Here is a 25,595-nt window from a genome sequence, read left to right as displayed (position 1 = left end):
TAAAAACCAAAAATACAGTAAAATATCACACGTTAAAAACTTCCCTGAACAGGGCTGCCTTAAGATGTCTTCTGAATGTCAGGTAGTTGTTTATCGCTTTGACATCTGCTGGAAGGGCGTTCCACAGGGCGGGCGCCACTACCGAGAAGGCCCTCTGCCTGGTTCCCTGTAGCTTTGCTTCTCGCAAGGAGGGAACCGCCAGAAGGCCCTCGGCGCTGGACCTCAGCGTCCGGGCAGAATGATGGGGGTGGAGACGCTCCTTCAGGTATACTGGACCGAGGCCGTTTAGGGCTTTAAAGGTTTAAAACGTGTTTATATATTCCATATTGACTTACAGAAGGTTACTGAAAATATAGCATCAATATAATGAGAAGAAAAAACACAACACTACAGACTGTTACACTTTAAAAGTACTTAAAAGATTTTAAAGAGGTAATACAGTATTTGCCTTAAACTCACCAATACTATAGTATCGCTTAAGATCTGTGCGCCTAATATCCTTTGGCTGACTGCTTTTCTTCTTCTTTTTCTCCAAGTCCTCCTTTTCCCCAGACTTTTTGCCATTTTCTTGAGAGCCATTGGTCTGCACCAGAACAGCTTTACTTCCATCATCTCTTCCAGCCTGAGTTCTACCTGTGGGGATCCCACAAGCATTTGAGGAGGCTGCCTCTGAATTTTGCTTAGCTAGCCTCTTCTTCTTCAAACTAGAAAAAAGAAACACAATAAAGCAATATAGACAATAAACTAATTTGCAGAAATCTCATTGGCTAACCATTGATCATTATAATTTTATGTACCTTGATCCTGCTAAATTGCAATGATCAGAATAACAATTCTTTGTTTATCTAATTTAGCATACCTTCCAACATTTCTCTGATGAAATTCCATGATGATAATTTTACTATTTATACCCCACACATCTTACAGGGTTGCCCCAGCCACTCTAGGCAGCTTCCACATATTTAAAAATATAAGAAAACATTAAACAGTCAGGTGATTACTTCAAAAGGGATCCCTCTTAGGGCCTATCAGGTAACTGGAGTCGAGAGGAGTCCCACTGGCTGCAGTAGTGCAGCCAATACAAACCAAACCTTCATCTGCTCCATACCTGATGTCACGCATGACAACTTACTTTTTTATTAAAGACCTATAAGCATCCAAACTGACACACAAAAAATGAGACAGATAGAATCTTAAGATGGCACAAATTTTATTTGTAAAAAAGCCAACACATTTTTACCTGTGATTATCTTAGGCTTGCACCAGAGCTGTAAAAGGAACAATACATATGACATTTTCAATTTTGTCTACTGCTTCTGCCCCTTGGTGCTGATGTTGCTGTGTGTGTTATTAATGTTATTTCTATTGTCTGATCTTTGACCATAATAGAATGACTGATTGATAGATCGACTGAATACATCACATAAATATTCAGTGAAAGTGACAGTGTGACTTTATTAACCTAGATTTCTGCAAACTACTTCTACATTTTACATTGAGTAAATATATATTAGCACATAAATAACGTAAATATACTTAAACTGGTTTTTAATTGATAAAAATACACGTGGTGCCTTGTTCCTAAAATAACGAAGGCCTAAAATAATCACAGGCCAAAACACATTAGGCTTTTTCTTTTTACAAATAAAATCCCAATTGTGGCTAAACTTGAGGTTTTTTCCCTCTCATTTTTGGAACGTACTTTACATGGCAAAGCAGTCTTCATTTCAGCAGGTTATGTGCTGCTGCAACATGTCATCTTATCATGCTGCTCGGGTAATATCAGGAGCTTGCGTGCAAGTGTGAGGATCTGGCATGTCCTTCCCATGCCAAGATCACTTGACCAAGAAACTGAGAAACTGCTGGGATAGGAGGAGCAGTGGCAAGGTGACTCCTCCCACGTGAGCTTGGATGTATGACGTTACTGGAGCAACATGGGACCAGTTTCTGATGGAAGCAAAGCCGGCTCCAGCCCATATGAGCCTAAATAAGGTTCTATGTTAATCCCCATCTCAAACAATACTACACTGATTAATATATTTGGCCAGCATCTATTTGTTATGTCATCGTCTAAACTTATAATTTCACAGTCAGCTGCCCAGGCTTTATTATTAGCTCTGTTTTCACATAAACATGTCATTCATTCAAGGTTATCTAAATCAGTGCCCTCTAATACATGTTTGTTCTGAGGCTCTTATAAACATCTACAAAAAAAAGAGAGATCTGAACGATTCCATTGATGAATGAAGAATAACCTTTTCTTTCAAAAGTCAGATTTAATATTTCCCCCTATTTCTGTACTACATCTTCATTAATTATGTTATTGTTTTTAATTATAGTGGTAAGTCACCTTGAGCCAAAGAGAAAGTAGGAAACGGAAGGGGTGTAGCGGAATGGCACAGTACATGCTTTGAATGCCCAAAAGACTCAGGTTTCCACATATCTCTGGAAAGGGCTGAAAAAGGGTCCTGTTTTGAGTTTCTGGATAGCTACTCTGCTGGTCAGTGTAGTAACTATATTGGGTAGAGGAAGGGAAGAAGAAATTTGGAGACTCAAGTCAGGCCAGCAGTAAGCAGAGCCAACTAATTCTACTTTCGTAGAACTGTAGAGATGGAAGGGACCCAAAGGTATATATGCTTCTGTAATGGCCTATCACCAGAGAAAGAGGCTAAGGATGCAGAGTGAAATTGTTCTCTGGGCCAGCTGCAGATGACACTACTAACTACTATCAGCACAAGAGAAGCCTGGTGTGCTGGGACCTCTACAATCCAAAAATGCTGACTTGCCCCTCCATCCATGCACAAGACAGAGGTTTCAGTAGGCTTGGTGGAACCCCAAATTTAGAAGCACCAAAGCTTTGCAAAAAGGTTGGGGCCCTCAGAGTAACTGAATAAGAGCTGTCCATGGTCCTGCAACTTCTGACCAGACCCCCCCCCCCCGCCACTTTCTGTGTGGGATCCAGCATCAGACCCGGACACAACATATGGTACAACTTTGGGAATACAGACACACCTTCAGGAACCCTGCCATTACTAGGCACTGTCAGGAGCTAGCAATCCTTAACAGGATGAAGAATCGTGGCAACCTACTCCAACTGCAGCTCGGCAGTACAGCATCTGCTATCCATGCAGATGGTCTCAGGCTCAATCCTTGTCATCTCCAAATAGGGCTGGGTGAGAGCCCTGTCTGAAGAGTTGGAGAGCCACTGCCAGTAATTGCTGAGCTAGACGGATGTATGTCTGACTCAGTTTGAGGTAGGCTCCTATGCTCCAAATATGTATAACTCCTTCCTAGGTTATTCAACCTGGTGACAACAAAACGTTGTAAAGTGGTTTTTACTTTGCAAAAAGTGCAAAAGCTAGCCCCCAAATATGCCAGGTGTTCTATAAAATTTATTAGGAAGTAAGCTTGAAGGGGAGGAACGAGTTTTATAGTATACAACTAAGAGGAACTACCTTGCTATTCTCATCCATAATTGGGCAATTAACTGAAGTCCCTTGTCCCAAAACAGGGCACCTTGCAGAATGAGAACAGGTAAGTCAAACCCGTTTCATGCACACACAAAAGGAACAAATGTTTTTAAACCATATGCTTAGCATCCTGCTTTTGAAGGCCAGAGCCAGTGGATCCTTGCTATGCAACATGTTTTCAAAATGTTTTTTTTCTTTCCCTTTCATTTTAACACAACATTTCTACCAAGAAACTGGCTTTCCCCTACAAGAGAAAATCAACACTATCAGAGGCTAAAGCTACACAGAAAGAGAGCACAGACAAAACAGACAGGGTTTCCCTCCCATTTATGAAACTGTTTATTTCAAGTACCTAGTAGAGATTATCCTGTTGTTTGTTTACTGAACTCAAAGGGAGCAATTGGAATAATCATTGTTGTGGTTTAGCTTTTGGGATCTGCCCCACTTTTCCTTACAAAACTCAGAACAGATTTGGCGCGGAGGGGAGGGAGGCGCTGGGGATGAGGAAGAGAAATTCCTCTGCACAAGTTGAAGTCCCTGTACTAATGGGACAACTTCATTAGATAGTCTATAGTTTCTAAGTCAGGAGAAGTAATAGTTCCCCTTTATTCATTCGTAGAACAATTTGCAGTTCTAAATGCCACACTTTAAGAAGGAAATACAAACTGGAACAAGTTCAAAGGAGGGCAACTAAGATGGTCAGGGGTATGAAAATAAAGAAGGAAAGGTTGCAGGAACTGGGCATGCTTAGCCTGGATAAGAGAAGACTGAGGTGGGAGTTGACAGCAGTCTTCAAATACCTGAGGGACACAGAAGAGGGCAAATAATTCTTGTTATCTACTGCCTCCGAACACAGCTAGATCTAAGTTACAGAAGAGCAGAGATTTTGACTGAGCATTAGAAGAAACTTCTCGGTGCTAAGAGTAACTTGACAATGGAACCAATAATTCAGTAAGGCTGGGAGGCTCTCCCTTGCTGGAGATATTCAAGCAGAAGCTGGACTGCTATCTCTTGGTTGTGACCTCTATCTCTGAATATCCTGCAGTGAGCTAGAGTCTGGGTTAACGGCCTACAACACACACACACACCACATGACAACAGTTCTGAGTATACACATTGTCCTTGCTTGCTCACTAGACTAGGCCACAGCCTCAGAATCCTTGCCACAGGCTCTTTCGAAACAGATCAATTATCCCACAGTTTTAACCGTGATCTGAAATTTCAACAGGAGGGGGAAAACAAGAGTGTCTGGCAGATAAAACTATTTACAGTATGCAGACATTGTGCTTACAAAACCAATTATTATTTCAGTCTACAGCAAAGGCAAAAAAGAAAACAGGGGAAAGGGAGGGGACACCCAATTATGAACAAAACTAAAGCACACAAATACCTTGCGGGGGCAACAATAAAAACATTCCAGAGAGAGAAGGGTTCTGTTTGTCTAGAAAAGATACTCTGTTTTTAAACTAAAAATGATTCCATATTTTTAAATTAAAAATGAGGTGCATATAATGTCAAAAGATATATTCTCAAACACAAGAAACACATAATAATGCATTTTAGACCCAGAGCAGATCTGTGGGTACATTTTTCACATCAAAATATGTGGTGCGCTTGTACCGACTGGTGACTTTTTCTGAGCCATGCCTAAGGTTGTTACAAGAAATGGTAGGAATCAAATATTTTGGTTGTGCTTTTGTGTAGGGAAGTGTGCTGTGTTATTGGGCAGCTTTCCATGCACACTTCATATTTTTTAAAAAAACTATTTGTTTTGAAACCAAGGTTTCCAAAATAGGAAACAGCTTCCATGAGCAGGGAGCAAAAAAATCTGTCATTGAGGCATAAAAATAAGTCTGAAACTAGCTTAGAGGTCTGAAACTAATACAACTCACCTAAACAAAGCATGGGGGGGGGGCAGTGAGCCACAGAGAGAAAGGAAATTGCTGCTGATTTGGCCAAGGGGATTGTTTATTCACAAAATGTACTGCACAGCAACTCTCGACTATAAGGGTCTATTTGGTGGCAGTTCCCAGTTTGTGGAATTTGAAATTATCAGCTGTGATTAGTTTTAGATGATTTTATTTTACTTTAATTATATTATTTCAACACTATTGTGTTTGCTACCCTGGACTCCCCTGGGAGAAAGGTTAGAATGTAAATTTATTAAATAAAACAAACAAAAACATGGCAAGCCACATTCGGTGCTGGGCATCACCATTTGTTCTGCCTTCCCAGGATTACAGGATCGTGACAAGATTAGGCTCACCATGCTGACTGAGCCAATAATAACCAAACCTGCTCAGAGTTGCCCCACAGCAATATTAAGCACTCAACACACCAAAACTTTTCATAATAAATAAATAAATAAATAAATTTTATTTATGCCCCGCCCATCTGGCTGGGTTTCCCCAGCCATTCTGGGCGGCTCCCAACAGAATATTAATAACAATAACAAAAAACCGATCAAACATCAAAAACTTCCCTAAATAGGGTTGCCTTCAGATGTCTTCTAAATGTCAGATAAATTATTTATTTCCTTGACATCTGACGGGAGGGTGCCACCACCGAGAAGGCCCTCTGCCTGGCTCCCTGTAGCTTCACTTCTTGCAGTGGGGGAACCGCCAGAAGGCCCTCAGAGATGGACCTCAGTGTCCAGACTTAACAATGGGAGTGGAGACGCTAGTTTCACCCTAGTGCCTTGCCTTATTGCACCACGGAAATCAGTATTATTATGAAGCAGGGTGTTGAAAGGGATGGCCTGGGAGAGGATTGGCCAGAGAGGCCTGTAAGAGTGTTTGGGTCCCTAAGTCTGAGTTTGCTCACCTTTTATAGAGTGTCTATCACTGGCAGCTTGCTAAATATTTCTCTAGGAATATGGTTTCTTCAGAATGAGTGTTTCCCAGTTCACAGCATTTGATCACATCTATGGGTATTTTTTTAAAAAATGGGGGGGGGGGGGAACAACCCTAGAAATCTTAACAGCTTTTCACCATCTGCCCGATAATAAATGTTGGAAATGTAATGAGGCTGAAGGTACATTCTTTCACCTTTGGTGGACGTGCCCAAGGATTAAGACATTCTGGGAGATGATCTATAATGAAATAAAAAAGGTATTTAAATATACCTTCCTGAAGAAGCCAGAGGCCTTTCTCCTGGGCATGGTCGGCCAATTGGTGACAAAGAAGGATAGAACTTTCTTTATGTATGCTACAACAGCAGCAAGAATACTTATCGCAAAGTATTGAAAGACACAAGATTTACCCACCCGGGAAGAATGGCAGATGAAGTTGATGGACTACATGGAACTGGCGGAAATGACTGGCAGAATCCGAGACCAGGGAGAAGAGTCGGTGGAAGAAGATTGGAAAAAATTTAAAGACTATTTACAGAAACACTGTAAAATTAACGAATGTTAGAAGGATGCTGGAATGAAGTTATATGGCTTTAGCAGAAATGTTATAAAGAACTAAGTAAAAATAGACTGTTAATGGGTCAAAGGGGAAAAAATAAGGTTAGATTGTGTTAAGATAAATTATAGGATAAAAACTGAGAAAGATGGAAAGGATTTGCTGAAATAGCTAACTGAACTAGAATACAAAAAAGGGAGGTGTGAGGAGGTCGTCGAAACAAGTAAATGAAAGATAAGATATGGAAATATTGGATGTGTTTTTTAATTGTTTTTGTTTTTGTTTTGTTAAGATAAGTAGTGTTTTTTGTTTTTTATGTATTGTATTGTATTGTTTTGCTTTGTTTAACTCTTTTTCTTCTTTTTGTAATTTTTAAACTCTTAATAAATATTACTTAAAAAAAAAAGAAATCTTAACAGCTTTTCTGCCTTTCAGTTCACAAATTATTTCGTGACCTTGAGATGCACTTCTTTTTCTTCCAAAAAGGTGTCATAACAGCATGTTTGCACAGTTAAATAATCCTTAAAAGATCTACCGCACTTTAACTAGTTTACATTCCACCGTGGCGATCTGGTTTTGTTACATCGAGGAGTGTGTTTATAATTCACCTACAATAAACACAGAATAAGAGCAGAGATGGCACAGAACCACCACAGCAGCTTTTTGCTGATGCTACAGCAGATTTAAAACAAAAACAAAACTGTATGTTTAAAGGAACAAAAACAGATTCCCCCCCCCTTTCATTTTTCAACCAAGAAAGCTGTATAATTTGACCATAGCAAGTTAAATATACCTATTATTTAAAATGAAGGTCAACTTCCTAACAAAAGACTTTAGGCTTTGATGGGAAGTAAAATTCAAAAGCCATGGCTCAAGTATAGCAAACCTGTGTTAAAGTTAATAAAAATATTTATTTTTATATACACTGGTAAAAATAATAATAATGAAATGTTGCCTTCCACATGTGTAGCGCAATCCTAAGCATATTTACTAAGAAAACTACATTGACTGCAATGTAACTTATTCCCAAGTACCAATGCACTGGATAGTAGCCAATAAGCTGCAGGTAACTAAGTCTAATTACTAATTATAATTACTAGATATTTTATTTTAGTAGTCTGCAGAGGTGCATGAAATACCAGTGTTGTTAGTCATTTCTGTTTCAAGTTAATATTCTTCCTTTTATGAACACTGACATGTGCTGTACTCAGAAACCTTCCTTGCAGCATTAGGGGTCAAGGACCCCCAGGCTTTCAGATGTTGTGGTACTACAAGTCCCATCAGCTCCAGCCAGGGATGATGGGAGTAGTAATCCAGCAACCTCTGGAGGGCCACAGATTCCCCACCCTTGCACTACATTCTTGGTGGAAAAGACTTGTGACTTTCAGCTTGGTTCCACCAGGGTTAAACAGGTTAGACAGGAAGCAGATCCCTAACGTCCAGATTCAACATACAGTAGCAATAAAATAAAAAGATTCAAAGCAGTTTGAAATTAGTTGCACTCTGGGGGCTCTAACCTGTACGTGTCACAGAAGTGTGGATACTCAGAGACAACAAAGAAAACGAAAGCAAAGCGTAACTCACATAGCAAGCAGAAAAATGCAGTCAGAGAACTTGCCCTGGATTAAAACGTTACGACCGACAGAGGGGAAAGTCCACAGTTGCATTTTGAAACAACGGAAAGAGCAGCAAGTAGCTTACCGGGCAAAATAGCCTTGTCTTCGTTCTTTTTTCTCTTCCTTGATCTCCATTGTAAACAAATAGTAAAAAGTGTAAGGTGAAGTGGCTGAGCTTCTGAACTTCCAGTTAGTGTCTCATGTTCACACACGATCCATGCAGTTATCACTGAGGAAGGGGAAAAGAGGAAACTCAGAAATTAGCATGTCGACAACACCTGATTTGCTGCTGCTGCTGCTTTTTTTTGAAGAGTTACAGTGCATAGTCCCACAGCATGGTAAATTAAACCAGTGAAAGCACTGTCACATGACAAAGCTTATTGTACCAAAAACAAAAGAAAAGAAAAACAATAGTCATGACTCAATTCATTGCATGGGGAACACAAGGTTCCTTAAAATAGAAACACAAATAGGGAAACATAAGTTGCACATGGGATTTTATGTGTGTGTGTATATGTGTCAAATAAAAACAGAAGACTGGCATCAACGTTAATGAACTGCCTTTAAAACCACTTTACAAAGAATTCATTCACCATCTAACTGCAATTATTTTAATGCACTGTGCTGCAGTTCTATCAACAGGTTAAACATCTCTGTCCATATATCCACAAAAGACAAGAAACCTGGAAAGAATGAACAACCTGAGTGCTGTTTGTTTGCTTCTGTTGTTGTTGTTTTAATGCTCAGAAAAAAAAGAAACAGACACAAACAAAGACAGAACATTCAAGGCATCTGAACTAAAACAAAACACAAATTTGAGGGGGGTTCACTTGTGGTAGAAAATAGATCTGGCATTTTGCACTGCCTCCATTTCTTCCCCTTCTATTTGCCAGGAGGTGATGGGACCAGTGGCCATGATCTTAGTTTTTTTGATGTTGAGCTTCAGACCATATTTTGCACTCTCCTCTTTCACCCTCATTAAAAGGTTCTTTAATTCCTCCTCACTTTCTGCCATCAAGGTTGTGTCATATCTGAGGTTGTTGATATTTCTTCCGGCGATCTTAATTCCGGCTTGGGATTCATCTAGCCCAGCCTTTCTGCATATAAGTTAAATAAGCAGGGGGACAATATACAGCCTTGCCGTACTCCTTTCCCAATTTTGAACCAATCAGTTGTTCCATATCCAGTTCTAACTGTAGCTTCTTGTCCCACATAGAGATTTCTCAGGAGACAGATGAGGTGATCAGGCACTCCCATTTCTTTAAGAACTTGCCATTGTTTGCTGTGTACTATGTTTTTAATCATTATACAGTGGTACCTCTGGATGTGAACAGGATCCATTCCGGAGCTCCGTTCGCATCCTGAAGCGAACACAACCTGCGTCTGAGCATGCCCGGGTCGCGATTCGCCGCTTCCGCACATGCGCGTGATGTCATTTTGAGCGTCTGCGCATGTGGCGAAACCCGGAAGTAACGTGTTCCGTTACTTCCGGGTCGCTGCGGAGCGCCACCCAAAAATGCTCAACCCGAAGCTACTTCAACCCGAGGTATGACTGTGGTGCCTTTATTTTTAGTTGTTTGGAAGATTAATCTGAAAAGTGGGTAAAATAAATAAAAACCAATTTAGAAAAATAATACAATCCCATTAGAATTCTCTGTAGAATAAAAATAATGTCCTAAAAGGGCTAAGCTCTTCAAAACTGGAGAACTATTCTAATAAACAAAAGCACTAAGTATATCTTCAAAGATTCACTGGAAGGAAGTCAGATCACTCCCATGTGCTCTTAAGAAAAAGAAACAATAATCAAAGGTGGGAGGAGACCTTTTGGAAAAGGCATTAGTAATCTCCCTGCAACCATAAATTAAGTTTACCATATCTAGTGTTCCTCTTTTCTTTCCCCACTTCTTTTTTTTATTTCCTAGTCTGCTCTCTGAAAAGAACAACAAGTAGGAGTCAAAGGGATGACTACCGAACTTTTAAGATAGATATACGGTAATAAAATACACATCACTTTCCACAATTGCTGTATTACTACCACTGAAACTAATTGGTCAACATTTACTTCAGAATCAAGAGATAACCAAGAACTGCTTTTGTGCCAAAACAGGCCGGGATTCTCAACCTCTTTGCTGTATTCAACGTAGAGACAGCTTTTCCTCAACAGCATACCACTGCTGCATGATTGACAAGGTTTCCTGCATACTCTTTAGAACTAATGTGGTTCAGGATGATGGCTATACAGTTTTGAGCAGAGGTTGGCAGCGTGCGGCCCACGAAGCCCATTTTACCGCCCCACGAGCTGCCCCCGAACTAAGCCGCCCGCTCGGTGAGTCCCACGCGCGCTGCGCTAAACAGGCACAACGTGGCGATTCACCAAGCGGCGCCAAAAATCGCATCTGCGCATGTCCAGACGCTGAAAATTGCTTCTGTGCAGGTGTGATTTTCGGCATCTGGGCATGCGCAGAAGCAATTTCCAGCACTGCAGACATGCACAGACGCGATTTCCGGGGCCACGCTTCACCAGTCCAGGCCACGGACGATCTCCCATGGCTGGTTAATCTTGCCGACCCCTGGTTTTGAGTATATGTAGATGTTGTAAACAAAAATCTGTTAGTTAATAAACTGTAGGTACACATGAACCAGTACACAACCCCTTCACAGCCACATCTCTCCACCCTTTGCACAAGCAGCTGAACAGAATATAAAATGTTAAGCCACAATTCCCAAGTCTGGATGCAGCAGGGAACTCTGGCTTAATTGAAGCCAGAATTTTCCACCAAAATATGACAAGAGGAGGATAGAGATGGGGTAACACTTGTTCCTAGACTCATAGTGTTTTTCCGTCTCCCTCCTAGTCTTGCCATGATTTGGTGCGAAGATTCTGGCTTTAATGGTTTGTGAACCAAGGAATGGTGATCTGAACTGGGCGAATATGACCACAGCTAAATGTCACAGCCAAATTGTGGCTACCTCTGTCCCCAGTAATGTTCCGAAAGGGTTCGTTCCGGCAAGGAATGCCAGCACTGGACTGTTTCCATACCCGCAGCAGCCAATGACTTTTTTTTCATTCCCCACATTTCAGAAATAAGAGGAATAGGATGGGGAAACTTGAAACATGTTGAATTATGCATTCTGCCTCACTTATTTTTTAGTCCACCTGGGCCCCTTTTGCTTAAGGGCAGGCCATAAATATATGAAATACATAAATAAATAAGGATAGAAAAGAGAAGGAAATATTGAACCCAAGCTTTTGGAAGCAGCCACACACTAAATGCAGATGTACAGTTCTGGCTCAATAAATTGGAATAGTAAGTAGGGAAGAAAGAAAGATAGCTTTAAAAAGTGGAACCAAGTATTAAAGGTTTCGGAAACACTTTTTAAGTCTGCACGTAAATGAGTAAAGAAAAAATCCTGCTATTATCTTCACTGACTGACCTCAGACTTACTGTAATGTTGTTTTAAAAACACATTTGCACATTATGTTTATTATACACACACAAGCCAGAAAAGAAGGGGTGCACTATTCAAATAGAAACTCATAAGATACTAATATGAAACTAATAAGATGTAGGCAGCAAGTATTTCCAAGACTGGTTCTGTAGCCTTCTAGTCAATTTAAGAGACTGAGCAGCACCCTCTTGTGGATCCACTGCAAGTCCACATGATGGTTTTAACGTTAAAGAAAGTAAAACATAAAGGATGTAAATGTTTCTAAAAAGTTCACCCTGATTTTGGTAAGGTTACTGGATCCAGTGGGTGTAGGAGTCCCTTTCAAGTCACCTCTGTCATGTTTCTCCCACACACAAAGGATGGCTAAGAATGTGGACATCCCAGATTATGTACTGTCAAAAGTAAGTACAGGATTCTGCTGCAAGGAAAACCCAAATATATCTAATACCTCATTTTCTTAAAACAAGAAGATTTGATCCCCTGTACTCAGTGGAATTTTTGCACATGATGCTAGGATTTAAATCTGGGGTAGGCAACCTAAGGCCTGGGTGCCAGATGCGACCCAATCGCCTTCTCAATCTGGCCCGTGGACGGTCCGGGAATCAGCATGTTTTCACATGAGTAGAATGTGTGCTTTTATCTAAAATGCATCTCTGGGTTATTTGTGGGGAATAGGAATTCGTTCATTTTCTTCCTTCAAAATATAATCCAGCCCACCACATGGTCTGAGGGATGGTAGACCAGCCCAAGGCTGAAAAAGGTTGCTGACCCCTGATTTAAATGGTATTTGCTTGCAACAAACCCCTGTTGAACTGAGCAAAACTTACTGGTACTTCTGAGTATGCACATATATGATGGATGGGGAAGAAGACTTTTTAAGAGGAGATGCATCACTGCATGACTTGTCAATACCATTAATGTGGACAGAAAACAGAAGAGAGCTATTTTTTCAGGTCAAACATACGTTTTAGCCATCGTAGTCTTCAAAATTATGGATGCTTGAAAACTAATTTAAAAACATTTGAGAGAAAGCTGGGGGAGGGGGAGTCAAAAAAGGTAGCCACCATATGTTGCAATGTATTATTACGTGTGCCAAAAAGAGGGGGAAGAGAACCTGGAAACAACTACTATGGTAACTTAGCAATGCAGAGAATGCTATTTTTTGTACAGAGGCAGGCAGCTAAACCCTCCACAGATTATCCACATTATAAAGCCAAAGTTAAGGTTTCTATAGCAACTTTAATTCCAACACACTGCGCACAGTGTACTAATGCACAGCATGAAGGGTAAAACATATATATATATATATATATATGCACAACTTAAGAAAATTCAAGATCTCTACATCAACATTCAGTTTTCATTTTCTGAGTTCATGCAGAATCACTGTACTAATCGGAGGTTTCCGGCAATTATTTTCCTTCTGTTCCATGAGTGCACCCTCAATATTATTTAATATGTATTGGTTACTTCTGGTAATCACCTAACCATCATGATATATTCACAATCAAAGTGATTCCACAATGATAAAAGGGTAGAATTTTTCACTCTTCTAATACATATTACAGTATATGTAAATTTGAGATTCTAATCCCCTTAGAGGTTTTTGAGTACAGAAGTAGCAGTTATTCTATCTAAAACAATTAATCATTTATTAGAGAAAACATGATTTTATGCATGCTGCATATGCTCCCACATCTAGGAGTTTGTTCCTTGTATTAGTTGGAAACACAGGAATTACCTTTTTTCAGACCACAAGCAATTTTACTGGGCATATATATTTCCCCTTCCCTCTTTCTCTTTCATGCACAAGGAAGGTTACAAGTTTCTGTTTTCACACGAAGTTGGGGTGGTGAGCCTGCTGCTGGATTACAGCTCCCTTCAACCCCATCTAGCATGGCCAATGGTCAGGGATGATGGGAATTGTAGTCCAGCAATATCCGAAAGGCCATAGGTTCCCTATCCCTGCCAATCTCACCAGAATATCAAACCATGGTTTGTTCCAGGTTTTAACTAAGCAATTATAACACACCATGGTTCACCAAGTTTGCCCATGACAGGGACCTTTACTTTATTATAAAGTGAAAGGTGACATGTTCACTCTCCCCTTTATGTGCATGATGGAAGAGAGAAGGGAGAAGCAGAGCCCCTTGATCAATGCAACTCGTTTCCAAACATCAAAGCCATGGCTAAGTTCACTGTCCAAATTAGGTCCCTGTGCACTCCTTTCAGTCCATTGATCCCATGGATCCCATAAATTATTCTGTTATCAGTCCAAAAGACACATTTTTTATGAGCAGAAGGAATACATAGGTAAACTTCCAAAGCAAAATCAGGGGGGGGGGGTGGATTTCAACTTACAGAGGATTTGTATGCAATTCCATGATTCAAGTAAATATTATAAATCAAACTGGCAAAGGATCAGTTAATTAAGGAGATTCAACATAAACCAGAAGAGAAGCACTCGTTTCTTATTACATAATCGTAAGTGAGGAACTTAAGTTTATAACGCATGTAGGAAGAGACTCCCCACGTACTGCCACATTTATTAAAATCTATCAGCTGTCTGGTAGTCACAAATGCCCTCGGCCTGCAGCACCTACTATCTTTATAGCACATGGGAATTCCATAAATCTGGAATTCATGTAGAATAAAGAGAAGGCCTTGAAAAAACTTGCCCCTTAGCCACCTGTTATAACAAATGGGTATCACAAAATTCTTTGAGTTCCTTGTAGCGACAGCACCTTGCAGACCACGAGTCTCTATCTTCAGCATGTAAACAAGGCCTTGGTTACCTTCCAGATTAATCAAAGTACAATTGAATTCCACAACAGATAGCATTGTAGACTAACCTTGTTTCCTACAGCAGGAACAACTTTATTGACCAGTTAAATGAACTCCATTTGACTCATCACCAGTCTTTCTTCATTGAACTCACCAGCAAGCATATAGTCACTGGCCACCAAGCAGTGTCAGTGATGTATTAATTGCCTAGACACATCCCCAAAATTTCCCCCCAGAAACAGACAAAAACTCACATATCACATACACCAAGCTATTTAATAGTTGGAAAGGAAGGGGTGTTTTTTTTGTTATGCTTTTAAAACCTCAGCTTTTGAAAATAGTAAGAAAAAAATATTTCCAATGTGCTTTTGCCCCTAGCCCATGGGATTTCAAAGAGAAGCTTACAGGATGTGACTCTAGTAAGTTAATGTTTTAGTTCTCAAGAAGCTGTAATGATCACACTCACTTTAATCATCTGCACTTCTGAAATCAGCAGCCAAGGAGAGTAATGGAAAAGGGGGCCCGACTGGCATTTGTACAGTAGCTAGTACTTTAGCTTCCAGGCACTCAAGCCATTAGTATGATTCATTTCAACTACAGAAAGCACTTTAAAAACTGCCCACAGTAATGAAGCATCAAGCAAGCAGTTGCCAACAATAGATGCCAGCATTTCCAACTTAAATCACATTGGCTTTAAGCCAGAGATAGCCGTACCCAATGAAGTGTTATGCGCGACTAGTAATGTGTGAGTAACAGCAACATGCAAGTGGTCTCAGTCTGCAGGCTATATGGATTCCTATCTGCACTACATCCTATCAGAAGGCATGCCATCTATGCACAGAACTGGTTCACACGTTACAACAGACAGTGGTTTTTAAGTCTTACTGTAAGAAGACCCACACCATACATTTAAAGCACATGACCCACCTCACCCCCCCAAAAAATCATGGTAACTGTAGCTTTCCCCTCACATTACAATTCTCATTACTCTTAACAAACTACAGTTCCCTGCATTCTTTATGAGAAGGCATGCACTTTATATGTGCAAAATGCTAATAATGCACGCTCCTGTCTCTGAAACCAGGAGCAACAAACCACAAGCCTGGGCTTAGTGCTGTTGCACCCCTTCCTGGATGAGATGGCCACATTCAATTACTAGATCACAGTCTTCTTGAAGCTACCTTTTAAAAAAGCATGATAAGTGTCAGCTGGTGGCTAGATTGACCTCTGGAGCCCCTAAGTTCTAGCAACACTTGTTTCCGGGTCATCGTCAGTTGCAAATGCACATTCTGGCCTCCAAAGAACTAAGTGGTATACGGCCAGGATATCTAAAATATGGTTTTCTCCCATATGATTCTCCAGCTGCATTCAGCATCTGCAGCCCAACACCTTCAGAGATAAGGTTGGTTGGTACACAGTAGCATCCAATCACTTTTGTGTTTGTTAGGGCAACTTTACCAGCACATGCAGGGAATACACAGGGCCTATTTTGGCATTAATTGGGTCCCAAGAGGGAGAATGCTGTTTTGTTCAGCTTATTCCGTCCATGAAGGCAATTATTGTAAAGGACAGACACAACTTGATCTTGCTGTTCCTTGCACCACACATTGCTGTTGCAATGCAGCTTGTTTGGCAGAAATCCATCTTGGCCCAGTTTTCCATCAGGATAAGCCAGAAACAAGCAAGTACAAACCAAGGACTTGGTGACAGTGTACGCCTCATGCTCATCACGTAGGGACCATTTGAAAGCACCACCATAGCTCTACACTGCAGCAGAAGCGTCTAGAGCAGCTTATTCTCATGAATGCTGGCATTGCATAGCACAGGCATCCCCAAACTCGGCCCTCCAGCTGTTTTGGGACTAAAATTCCCATCATCCCTGACCACTGGTCCTGTTAGCTAGGGATGTTGGGAGTTGTAGTCCCAAAACAGCTGGAGGACTGAGTTTGGGGATGCCTGGCATAGCATCTCTACACTACTTCCACATGTCATCAAAGGACACTGCACAAGCATGGAGGCAGACTCTTGTATGATGACAGCATGGAGGCTTATGCAATGACCCTCTTAGGATGGCCATGTGGGAAGTCGGTCCTTCATTACAATCTCAACATGGGCCCTGGGAATGGCAGTTTACTCCTCACAGAGCTGCAATCCCCAGCACCCTTAACAAACTACGCTTCCCAGGGTGAGGTGGGAGGGAATGCACTTCAAATGTATGAGGTGAATTCATTTCAAGAAAAACAAACCAGGATATTAGTTTGTCCTCCATACTACCATTTTTGAAGATTGCAACACAAACATAAAATACAACAGACGATGTGTGGGACAGAAGCAGAATGTCAGTGACTACAAAAATTAAATGGCACTGCTTTAAAAACATCAAAACATTGTTGTCTAATGAGTCAAGGATGGGCAGATCTGAAGTGGGTTTTGGTACAGATAAACCTATCGCTGCTTGCTTCAATTGTCACCACAAAAGCTAAAACTGTATGGGGGGGGGGGTAAAACAATACACATATTGGAGTTAATATATAATTATGTAGCCACCAATAGCTTTATCATCCATACATATGTCTAGTCCCCTTTTAAAGCTGTTTAGCTGTCCAAGTTGGTAAGCATCACATCTTGTGGTAGAAAATCCAAATGTTAACTGATTTCAAGAGGCATTAAGGGTTAGGGTTAGGGTTAGTAGGAATGGATCCTCTCAACCCCAGCTAGAACAACCAATGGAAGTTGTAAGCAAACAATGTCTGGAAGGCCGGAGATTAGCCACCCCAGCAGATTAACCTTATGCTGAACATATGTCTTAGCTCTAAGTCAGGTGTAAGGGGCCATGGGTTTGAACAGGATATTCTCTTTATTTTTACATACAAGCTATTATTCTTTTTTGCTCAGCATATCTAGAAAGCTCCTTGAGTACACAGAAGCCATTACTGTACTTTGTATCTAGACAGCCCTATTTGGCTGCCAAACAGATAAGAATGGGACAAAATTCAACATAAGAAGAAAAAAATGGTATCACTAATGGCAATGCATTCAATCACTGCTTTAAACCACACTGCATTGTCCCTTCTTTTTGAAAAAAGGTTTAATTAGCTTTCAATTTTTTGTTAAGTACCTTCTAGGTCGAGCACTTCTACTACATAAAGTATTCAAGCAGCTTTTAGAATAAGAATATATGGCATGATCAAAGCTGCCGCCTAAGAATGTGAGAGCAGCCCTGTTGGATCAATTCACAGAGTCTAGCATTCTTTTCCCAACAGTGGTGTTGGCCAGCCAGATGCCTTTGAGACACTCACAAGGCAGTAAGCGTTATTGCTCCCCAGAAACTGGTACTGATACTGCCTATGAACCTGGAAATCCCCTATTGCCATCATGACTAAGAGCCACTGACAGACCCACCCTCTACAAATGTGTCCAAGGTCTTTTAAAGCCATCCAAGAACTGCTTGCTTTTGTCTGCCCTGAATTTTCTGCCAATCAGTTTCATCGGTTGAATCTGAGTTCTACTATTGCGTGTGAGAGAACCTTCTCAATGCCCCTTCCCCACACACTACGCAAGTTTAAAATAACTATTAGGTTCTTCCCCCAGTCACATTTTTCTTAACTAAAAAAACCCAGCCACTGCAACCTTACCTCATAGTCAAAGTGCCCCTGATTCATCCTGGCTACACTTTTCTGTTCCTGTTTTTGAGATGGGCAAACCAAAACTAAACACAGCATTTCAAGTGTAGCCAGACCAGAGATTTAAGGGGAGTGCCATACTGACTGGTAGTTTTTCTATTTGATCCCTTTCCTAATCACCCTCACAAACCTGCCACACACTAGGTCAATGATTTCAATGAGCTACCCTCCACAATCCCCAGCTCTCTTTCCTGACAAGTCACCATCAGTTTCAGACCTTTCAATGTATATGTGAAGTTAGGTTTATGCAGCACAAACATGCATTGCATTATTCTTATTTACACTGCGCTCTATACGCCCATTGAGTTAGTTTGCCAAGATCCTTCTGAAACTGCACAATCTGCTTGGTTTTCACTACCCACACTAATTTGATGTCATGTACAAACCTGGCCACCAGACTGCTCACCCCTAACCATAAATGAACAAGTTTAAAATCACAGATCTTTTGAGATTAGATCTTTTTCCACCCTCCTTCTTACTTTTCTTCTTCCTACTCTGTCTTTCCTAGTCCTTTTATTATTGTTATTTATTAAATTTGCTGGTCAATTTATCTTGCCCTAGGCAACTCAATAAGACTTAAAAGCAAACAAACAAACCCCATACGGTGGTACCTTGGTTTACGAACTTAATCCGTTCCGGAAGTCCATTCTTAAACCAAGGTGTGCTTTCCCATAGCAGCGGGGGACTCAATTTACAAATGGAACACACTCAACAGGAAGTGAAATATGTTCTGCTTCCAAGGCAAAGTTCACAAACCAAAACAGCTGCTTCCAGGTTTGCAGCGTTCTTAATCCAAGTTGTTCATAAACTAAGCTGTTCTTAAACCAAGGCACCACTGTATAGAGATATTAAAATCAGTGAGGGAAATACATTTAAAACATAATATAGTTATTTATTAATCCCTAAATCATGGTTAAGTATTGACCAGACTGCAGACCAAGGTGTGAAATCAAAGTTTCAATTGAGTTTGCAAAACATGTTTAAGCAACCCATATGCACCAAGCAAACCACAGTGAGGGTTATTCTCTGGCCTCTTTAGCCTGTCTGCTGGAAGGTGCTTAATTTGTCTCTCTCCTGCCACTTTATAAAGCGCCCACTGGTGTTTATATGCCACCCAGCAAAGTAAAATGTTGTTTCACTGTATTTTGGACCGTAACTGGAATCATCAAGACAAACTATGGTTGAAACTAACTGGGATTGCTTTTACTTACTTATTTATAAAAGTAATTCCATACTGCCATTTTCATAAAATAGCAGGCGGTGTACAACATTAAAACATAAAGCACCCTGAAAAACAATACAGATAAGCATTAAAATGACATGCTAATAAAAAAATATATTAATCTGTTTAATTAATTTATGCCTGTTGGCATAAAAATGTCTTCAAGAGATGCTTCAAAATCAAAAGTGAGGATGCAATCCTGTACAAGTCTATTTAGAAATAAGTGATGGCATTCAATGGGTCTTACTCCCAGGTAAGTGGGTATAGAATTTACCATGTCAAACACATACTTAATTCTTAGCTACATCTTTACAGAAGTCTTCCACATTCAAAGCTTTGGGTAAAGTTTCCATTTAGACTTCTATGCTCACATTTGTGTGCTTCCTTAAATGACTTTTGACAGTTCAGTTTGTAACCTGACCTGGTGTCATCCTTTCTACAAACATTGATTTAGAAAGCTGCAAATATTTGTTCATGCATTACACTAGGAAGACCCTCTTCAAAACGGCTGTTAAAGTTTGTTCAAGCATATACACACACTATTTCAAGCACTGTTTCAGAATCAATTAGCTGTCAGATATTTACCATTTTAAATTAAAACTGCTTGTTCATTACAAAAGCTAGTGTAACAAAGACACAGTAAACGCAGTACAAAAATAATACCCACAACATACATATGTAATTGTGTATGTTTACTCAGAATGTAATGGTTGTCAAAATCAAATGAAGTCCAATTTAAATAACAAAATGCTATGCCAAAGGGTACCAGAGAATCTATTTTCTTTTTTAATTCTAGTAGGCCGTCATGACAGACTCTGTAACTGGATATCAAACTTTACTGTCATAACATATTTTTACAACTAATGAAAGCAAATGTATGTTTTATTTTACTTTTTTTGAGGGGGGGAACTTAAGTACAGTGGTACCTCGGGTTAAGTACTTAACTCGTTCCGGAGGTCCGTACTTAACCTGAAATTGTTCTTAACCTGAAGCACCACTTTAGCTAATGGGGCCTCCTGCTGCTGCCGCGCCGCCAGAGCACGATTTCTGTTCTCATCCTGAAGCAAAGTTCTTAACCTGAAGGACTATTTCTGGGCAGTGGAGTGTGTAACCCGAAGCATATGTAACCTGAAGTGTATGTAACCCGAGGTACCACTGTACTCTTTACTAGAGCAGAACAAAACTGTATGTCAATTAACTTCCATTGTGTTCCTTTTCCCTTGCTTATCTATTAACATATATCATGATAAAGGTTATGTAACAACTCATACCATCCTGTTTTCAAATTCAGGTAACAAGAAGGTATTATCCTAGCCTAAACATTACATGTGTTATCAACAAAGCAGTTCTTATGCGCCTTTACAACAGAGTAAGTCCTAACTACCAAGCAAGCAAACACACACACACACACAGCTGCATAGATCAACCAGCAAACAGGGTTTACCAGTTCTGAAATAGCTGGGATAAAGAAAGAAGGGATAAACATTTTTAACTATTGGGCATTTCTTATTCTCCATTGCTCTATTTTCTTCTTCCACTTAAATAAATGCAAAATAAATGCTACCAGCAGGGGCGTGGCGTAGCTAGCTGCTCTGGCACCCGGAGTGGTGGAGGTGGGGCAAGCCGCCCACAGGGGTGCTGCGGTGATCCGCGCACGGGGGGGGGGGGCAGGCACTGCACGGGGACGCCAGAGTGATCCGCTCAGGGGGGCAGGGCGGCGAGTTGACCACGGAGTCCACCTGGCAGACGCAAGCCCCACGCTGCCATTTCAGGCAAAGTGGGGCCTCAAGCCACCACGTCACTCCCAGGAGAGACACATGGCTCAGGCACACTGCAGGCCAGGCCCCGTGGTAAGTGCCGCCCCCCGCGGTGTGCCATTTTGTCACCCCTCAGGGATGACACCCGAAGTGAACCGCACCCCCCCTTCCTACGCCCCTTGCTACCAGTAAAGTTAGAATAATATTTTAAAAATTCCTTCCTTTCTTGTACTTAAGTGTGTCTACTCATAGATTTTAAGTGTCTACCCCTGAGGCAGCAACCTGTCATATCTGTTTTGTGTAAAGTGCCATGGGCATAGTTGGTGTTATTTAAATGAACAAAGCGAAACAAAACTTTTTTTTATTTACATGCTTAATGTCTCTTAACACAACACTTCTCAAATCTCAAAGCTGCACCTTGTTTTTGTCCAGTCTATGTCCAAGGCCTATGATGCACTATGCTAATATCCCTCCCATTTTTTAATATAATAAATCTTTGGAAGTCAGGAAATCGTAAACAACCTGATTATGAGAACTCCAAAAATACTCAATTTCCTTCTTTCAAAGTATGTTTTATCTGTAAGTGGCTAGCTAAGAGAATGGTTTCCCCTTGTAAATTACGGATGATTTGAAGTTCTGCTGAACAAGCTTAAATATTAGCTATACACCTCTCTCTGTACCTTCAGGCATGAACGCATCACTGCAGTAGATTCTTACCCACATTGCTGAGCATATTTTTTAAAGGCCATTTTCATAAACAATTCCTCCAAGTGTATGTGAACCAGGGTCACAAACATCACTCCTAGACCTCCACCTCAGTTCACCAAGAGAGAGACATTCTGGCTGGCTGTGTAGCTAAAGAAACATACTCTTCCATGTGAGAAACCGCAATAAAGTCGGGAGGGAAGGCAACTGCATGATATATTTAAGATCACCGACTTGCAACAACAACAGCAGCAACGTGGGTGGGCGCCTGCAACAAACCTTTTCGACTGCGTGTTAACTTCGCACGTTGCTGTTTGAGGCAGGCACTATTTGGAAAGCAAGGGAATCCATCATCCTAACCATTTCAACGCCCCCTTGGAGACAGGATTCGTCGCTCGACAAGCGATTTCGGGAGGAAAAAAGCAAGGAAGTGAGCGCCGGAGCCACACCCACCTCCTGGACCTGCATCTCGGAGCCGGGCAGCCCTGAAGCTCCCTCTTTGGCAAGCGCCTGCCGGGCAAGGCGGAGAAAAACAAGCTTTTGCAGCGGGAGGCAGTCAAGCGCAGGCGTTTCCTCCCCCCCCCTCGCCTCATCCGCCCGCCTCCTCAAATGCTGATCAGAGAGCTGGTGGGAGGTTCAAAAACACACACACACACAAACACACACACATTTTTTTTTCTTGCAAAGAGGGAGCCTGTTTCTCTCCTCCCCCACCTCCCCATCAACATCCCCATCCCCTTGATGCGCACCAGCATTTGATGTTTTCCAAAAGGCGCACAGCTGGGCGCTGCGGCGGCAGAGGTTGTCGCTTCTCCGATGTCCACCTCCGGAAGGTGTGCGGCAGTCTCCTCCAGCCCCCTAGGCAGGTTCTCCCTCGAGGATGCCCAGCTGAGATCCCCTCATTCTTCTATCTAGGAAAGGGCGCGTAGTAGACCAAAGCATCAGGAGACTGGCTGGCGGAGGGAAGGAGCTGCTGCAGCAGCTGCTGCTGCAGCGACAGCCGCCGAAAGAAGAAAGCCGCGCTTGCCAAGATCCACCCTCGCGCGCCGCTGCGGCTCAGCCGGCCGTCCGGGGCGCGCAGCTGCCTGAGGCCGCTCGCCGGCCTTGCAAGGGCTGCAGCAGCACTCGCCGCAACGGCGGTAGCGGCAACAGCAGCATGCTTCCCCCGGCAGAAACAGGCACAAGCCGCCGCCCCTCTGTGCCCTGCGCGCACCCGCACGGCGACGCACACCCTCCCTCCCTCCCTCGCTCCTCTCCCCACCGCCAGCTGAGCCCGGCAAATCTCCTCAGAGCCCGCCTCGCCAGAGCGGCTCCCTCGGCCTCTCCCTTCCTCCCTCGCAGCCGGGCCCCGGCTCCGCCCACGTCGGAGCGGGGCGACCCCGCGGGGAAATGCGTAGAATCCCACAAGAAGCGGGGAAAGGGAAGGCAGCGGGTGCAGTCATTTCCTCGTGACGTGCTCCACTCTCCCTTCTCGCCCAGAATCAGTTCCTCCTCCTCCCCAATACTGTATCTGGCAAAAACACGTCCATTCCTAATGATATTTATTAACCTGTCATTCTCTGGACGGTGCCGTGTACACACAAGTCTGTGAGCATGCGTGGAGCGTCCACCTCTTATTAATCTGGGTTTGGGGTCGTTTTCCCTCCAGCGCTGCTCTAAGCAAAAAGTTCTACTAGAATCACGACCTGTCCCACAGGGGAGCTCTTGGCCAGTGGCCCCCCAACATGGCCTTGCTTGAAATGTGTCTGCTTTTTCAAGCCCAAGGCCTTTTGCTGCCTGAGGGCAGGTTGTGGGGAAATGCCTTCTCCCAGAGGCAAGGTGTATAATACCCACATTATGTTGACATTTGAGATAGAATATGCTGCAAATGCCTCTCCTTGTGAGTAAAAATACCACAATAATCAAGTAGTTTAACACCTAAAAGCAGCCACTTTTAGACAGCTTCCTCAGTCTGTCAAATGGTAGAGCCAGCTCATATGCTGCCATTTACCTGCCTTCAACAACTTGTGTTTCTGAGCACCAGGAGCAAGGAAGCAGTCCCCCACCCACCCAGAAAATGCTCATGACTATTGTCCATGCTGGCTGGGCTTGATAGCTCTTGGACTTGGGCAACATCTGGAGGACCTTGGTTTCCCCACCCTTAGTTTAAACAAATAAGAGAGGAAGAGGGCTAACCTTCTGACTCTTTGCTTCAAGGGCTAGGCCCGAACACACCAAAATGTCATATCCCAAAACTAAGAAGTTCTTTGCCCCTCCTTGTGAATATTCCGTAATATGCTTGTGCTTGCTCAGTTGTGTATAAGAAGGGTATTATCTGCGTTTTTCCTGACAGACTCCATATGTTTCGTTCCAGTGCAAGAGTTCAGTGTGTAGCTTTTTGCATAACTGCATCATTAGCTTGCACTTTTACCTGTTCAGCTATTGAAGGCACAAGAGCTTCAGGCAGAAAAAAAATGTAAGGCAAATCATTTAAAAGCATTTTTTTGAGAACTGAGATATTGCCCTGAAAAGTGGATTTTCCCATCATGGGTTGTGACTTCTCATTTTCTTCTTGACAATGCACTTTGGGTTCTGTTGCAACTGCAGCACACAACTCCCTCTGCTTCACAACTCAGCCAAGATGATGGTTAGTGTTTCAGTAGTCAGAGGGGCATGGTGTTGGCCTGTTTATGGGAGATTTTGAGAAGGCAGGCAGGGAAAACAGAAAGATTTCCCAGAACTTGCCTCCTATCTCCCCTCAGCATCTCAGCCATTTATTACACTCCTCATGTTAGATCATATCTCAAAAAAAGGACAAACTACAAAGCAGGCACTGGTGGAAGAACAAGGTGATCAGATGCAAACAGTGTCCCTGTACCTTTAACAGCAGAGAACATTTTAAATTTGGGCAGGTGCAGTTTGTCATTCATGGGTAAAAAGGCTGTGCCTGCTGATATTGTGCCTTCTGCATACCTGTGATAAGTCTTGTGCACCTCAACCCTGGGCCTCCTTATGGAAACATTGTTAGTACCTTACAAGCCTTAGTTGTGTTGTATGTCAGAGATCCATATTTCTCAGTTGGATGTCAGCTTTTCCTATTCCTCCTGTGGTCACAGTGCCTTACCACTTATCTCCAGCAGCCAGAAGAAACTTTATCTGCTCAATTTCTATTTTCCAGGCTGCCCTTAAAGGCACAAGAACAAGAGACATTAACGATATGGCAAACCAAATCCAGAGGGGTAAGGCCTCGAGTTGATTTTAAGAAAACCCAGGGAGACACACATATCTGCATTTGCTTTAGAATTCAGTGGGAGTAAACATGCATATGGGATTAGGCTGTGATGCTATTTTGCTACGTTTTTCTTCCAGTTTGGGGTACCTAAAAGAAGCCTACCTTAACATTGTGGCTGTCAAAGTGTATGAAACTGTTCAATAGCATCAATAACCCAAAGAGCTACAATTTGGCTTTGGATCATTTTTGTTTCTTTATGAACCCATATATACCCTGCTGACTTGTTACAG

General features: G+C 42.0%; 1 protein-coding gene across 2 annotated transcripts in view; it reads right to left on the bottom strand.

Moving 5' to 3' along the window:
* NCOA7 (nuclear receptor coactivator 7) overlaps positions 1-23,623 on the bottom strand; it is a 63,595-nt gene extending 39,972 nt beyond the window's left edge. For both annotated transcript variants that reach the window (XM_083608519.1, XM_083608520.1), the window contains exons 1-3: positions 22,844-23,623; positions 8,579-8,722; positions 460-704 (exon numbers count right to left, since the gene is read on the bottom strand). In XM_083608519.1, the coding sequence (XP_083464645.1) occupies positions 460-704; positions 8,579-8,628 (295 nt within the window). In that variant the 5' untranslated portion in view covers positions 8,629-8,722; positions 22,844-23,623. The remainder of the gene's footprint in view (positions 1-459; positions 705-8,578; positions 8,723-22,843) is intronic.
* Positions 23,624-25,595: the final 1,972 nt, after the last annotated feature.

Source organism: Podarcis filfolensis (genome assembly GCF_964270895.1).
Source record: "Podarcis filfolensis genome assembly, chromosome: 3".
Classification (NCBI taxonomy): Eukaryota; Metazoa; Chordata; class Lepidosauria; order Squamata; family Lacertidae; genus Podarcis; species Podarcis filfolensis.
The sequence above is the reverse complement of the archived record's forward strand: the minus strand, read 5'-3'. Positions and strand labels throughout refer to the sequence as shown.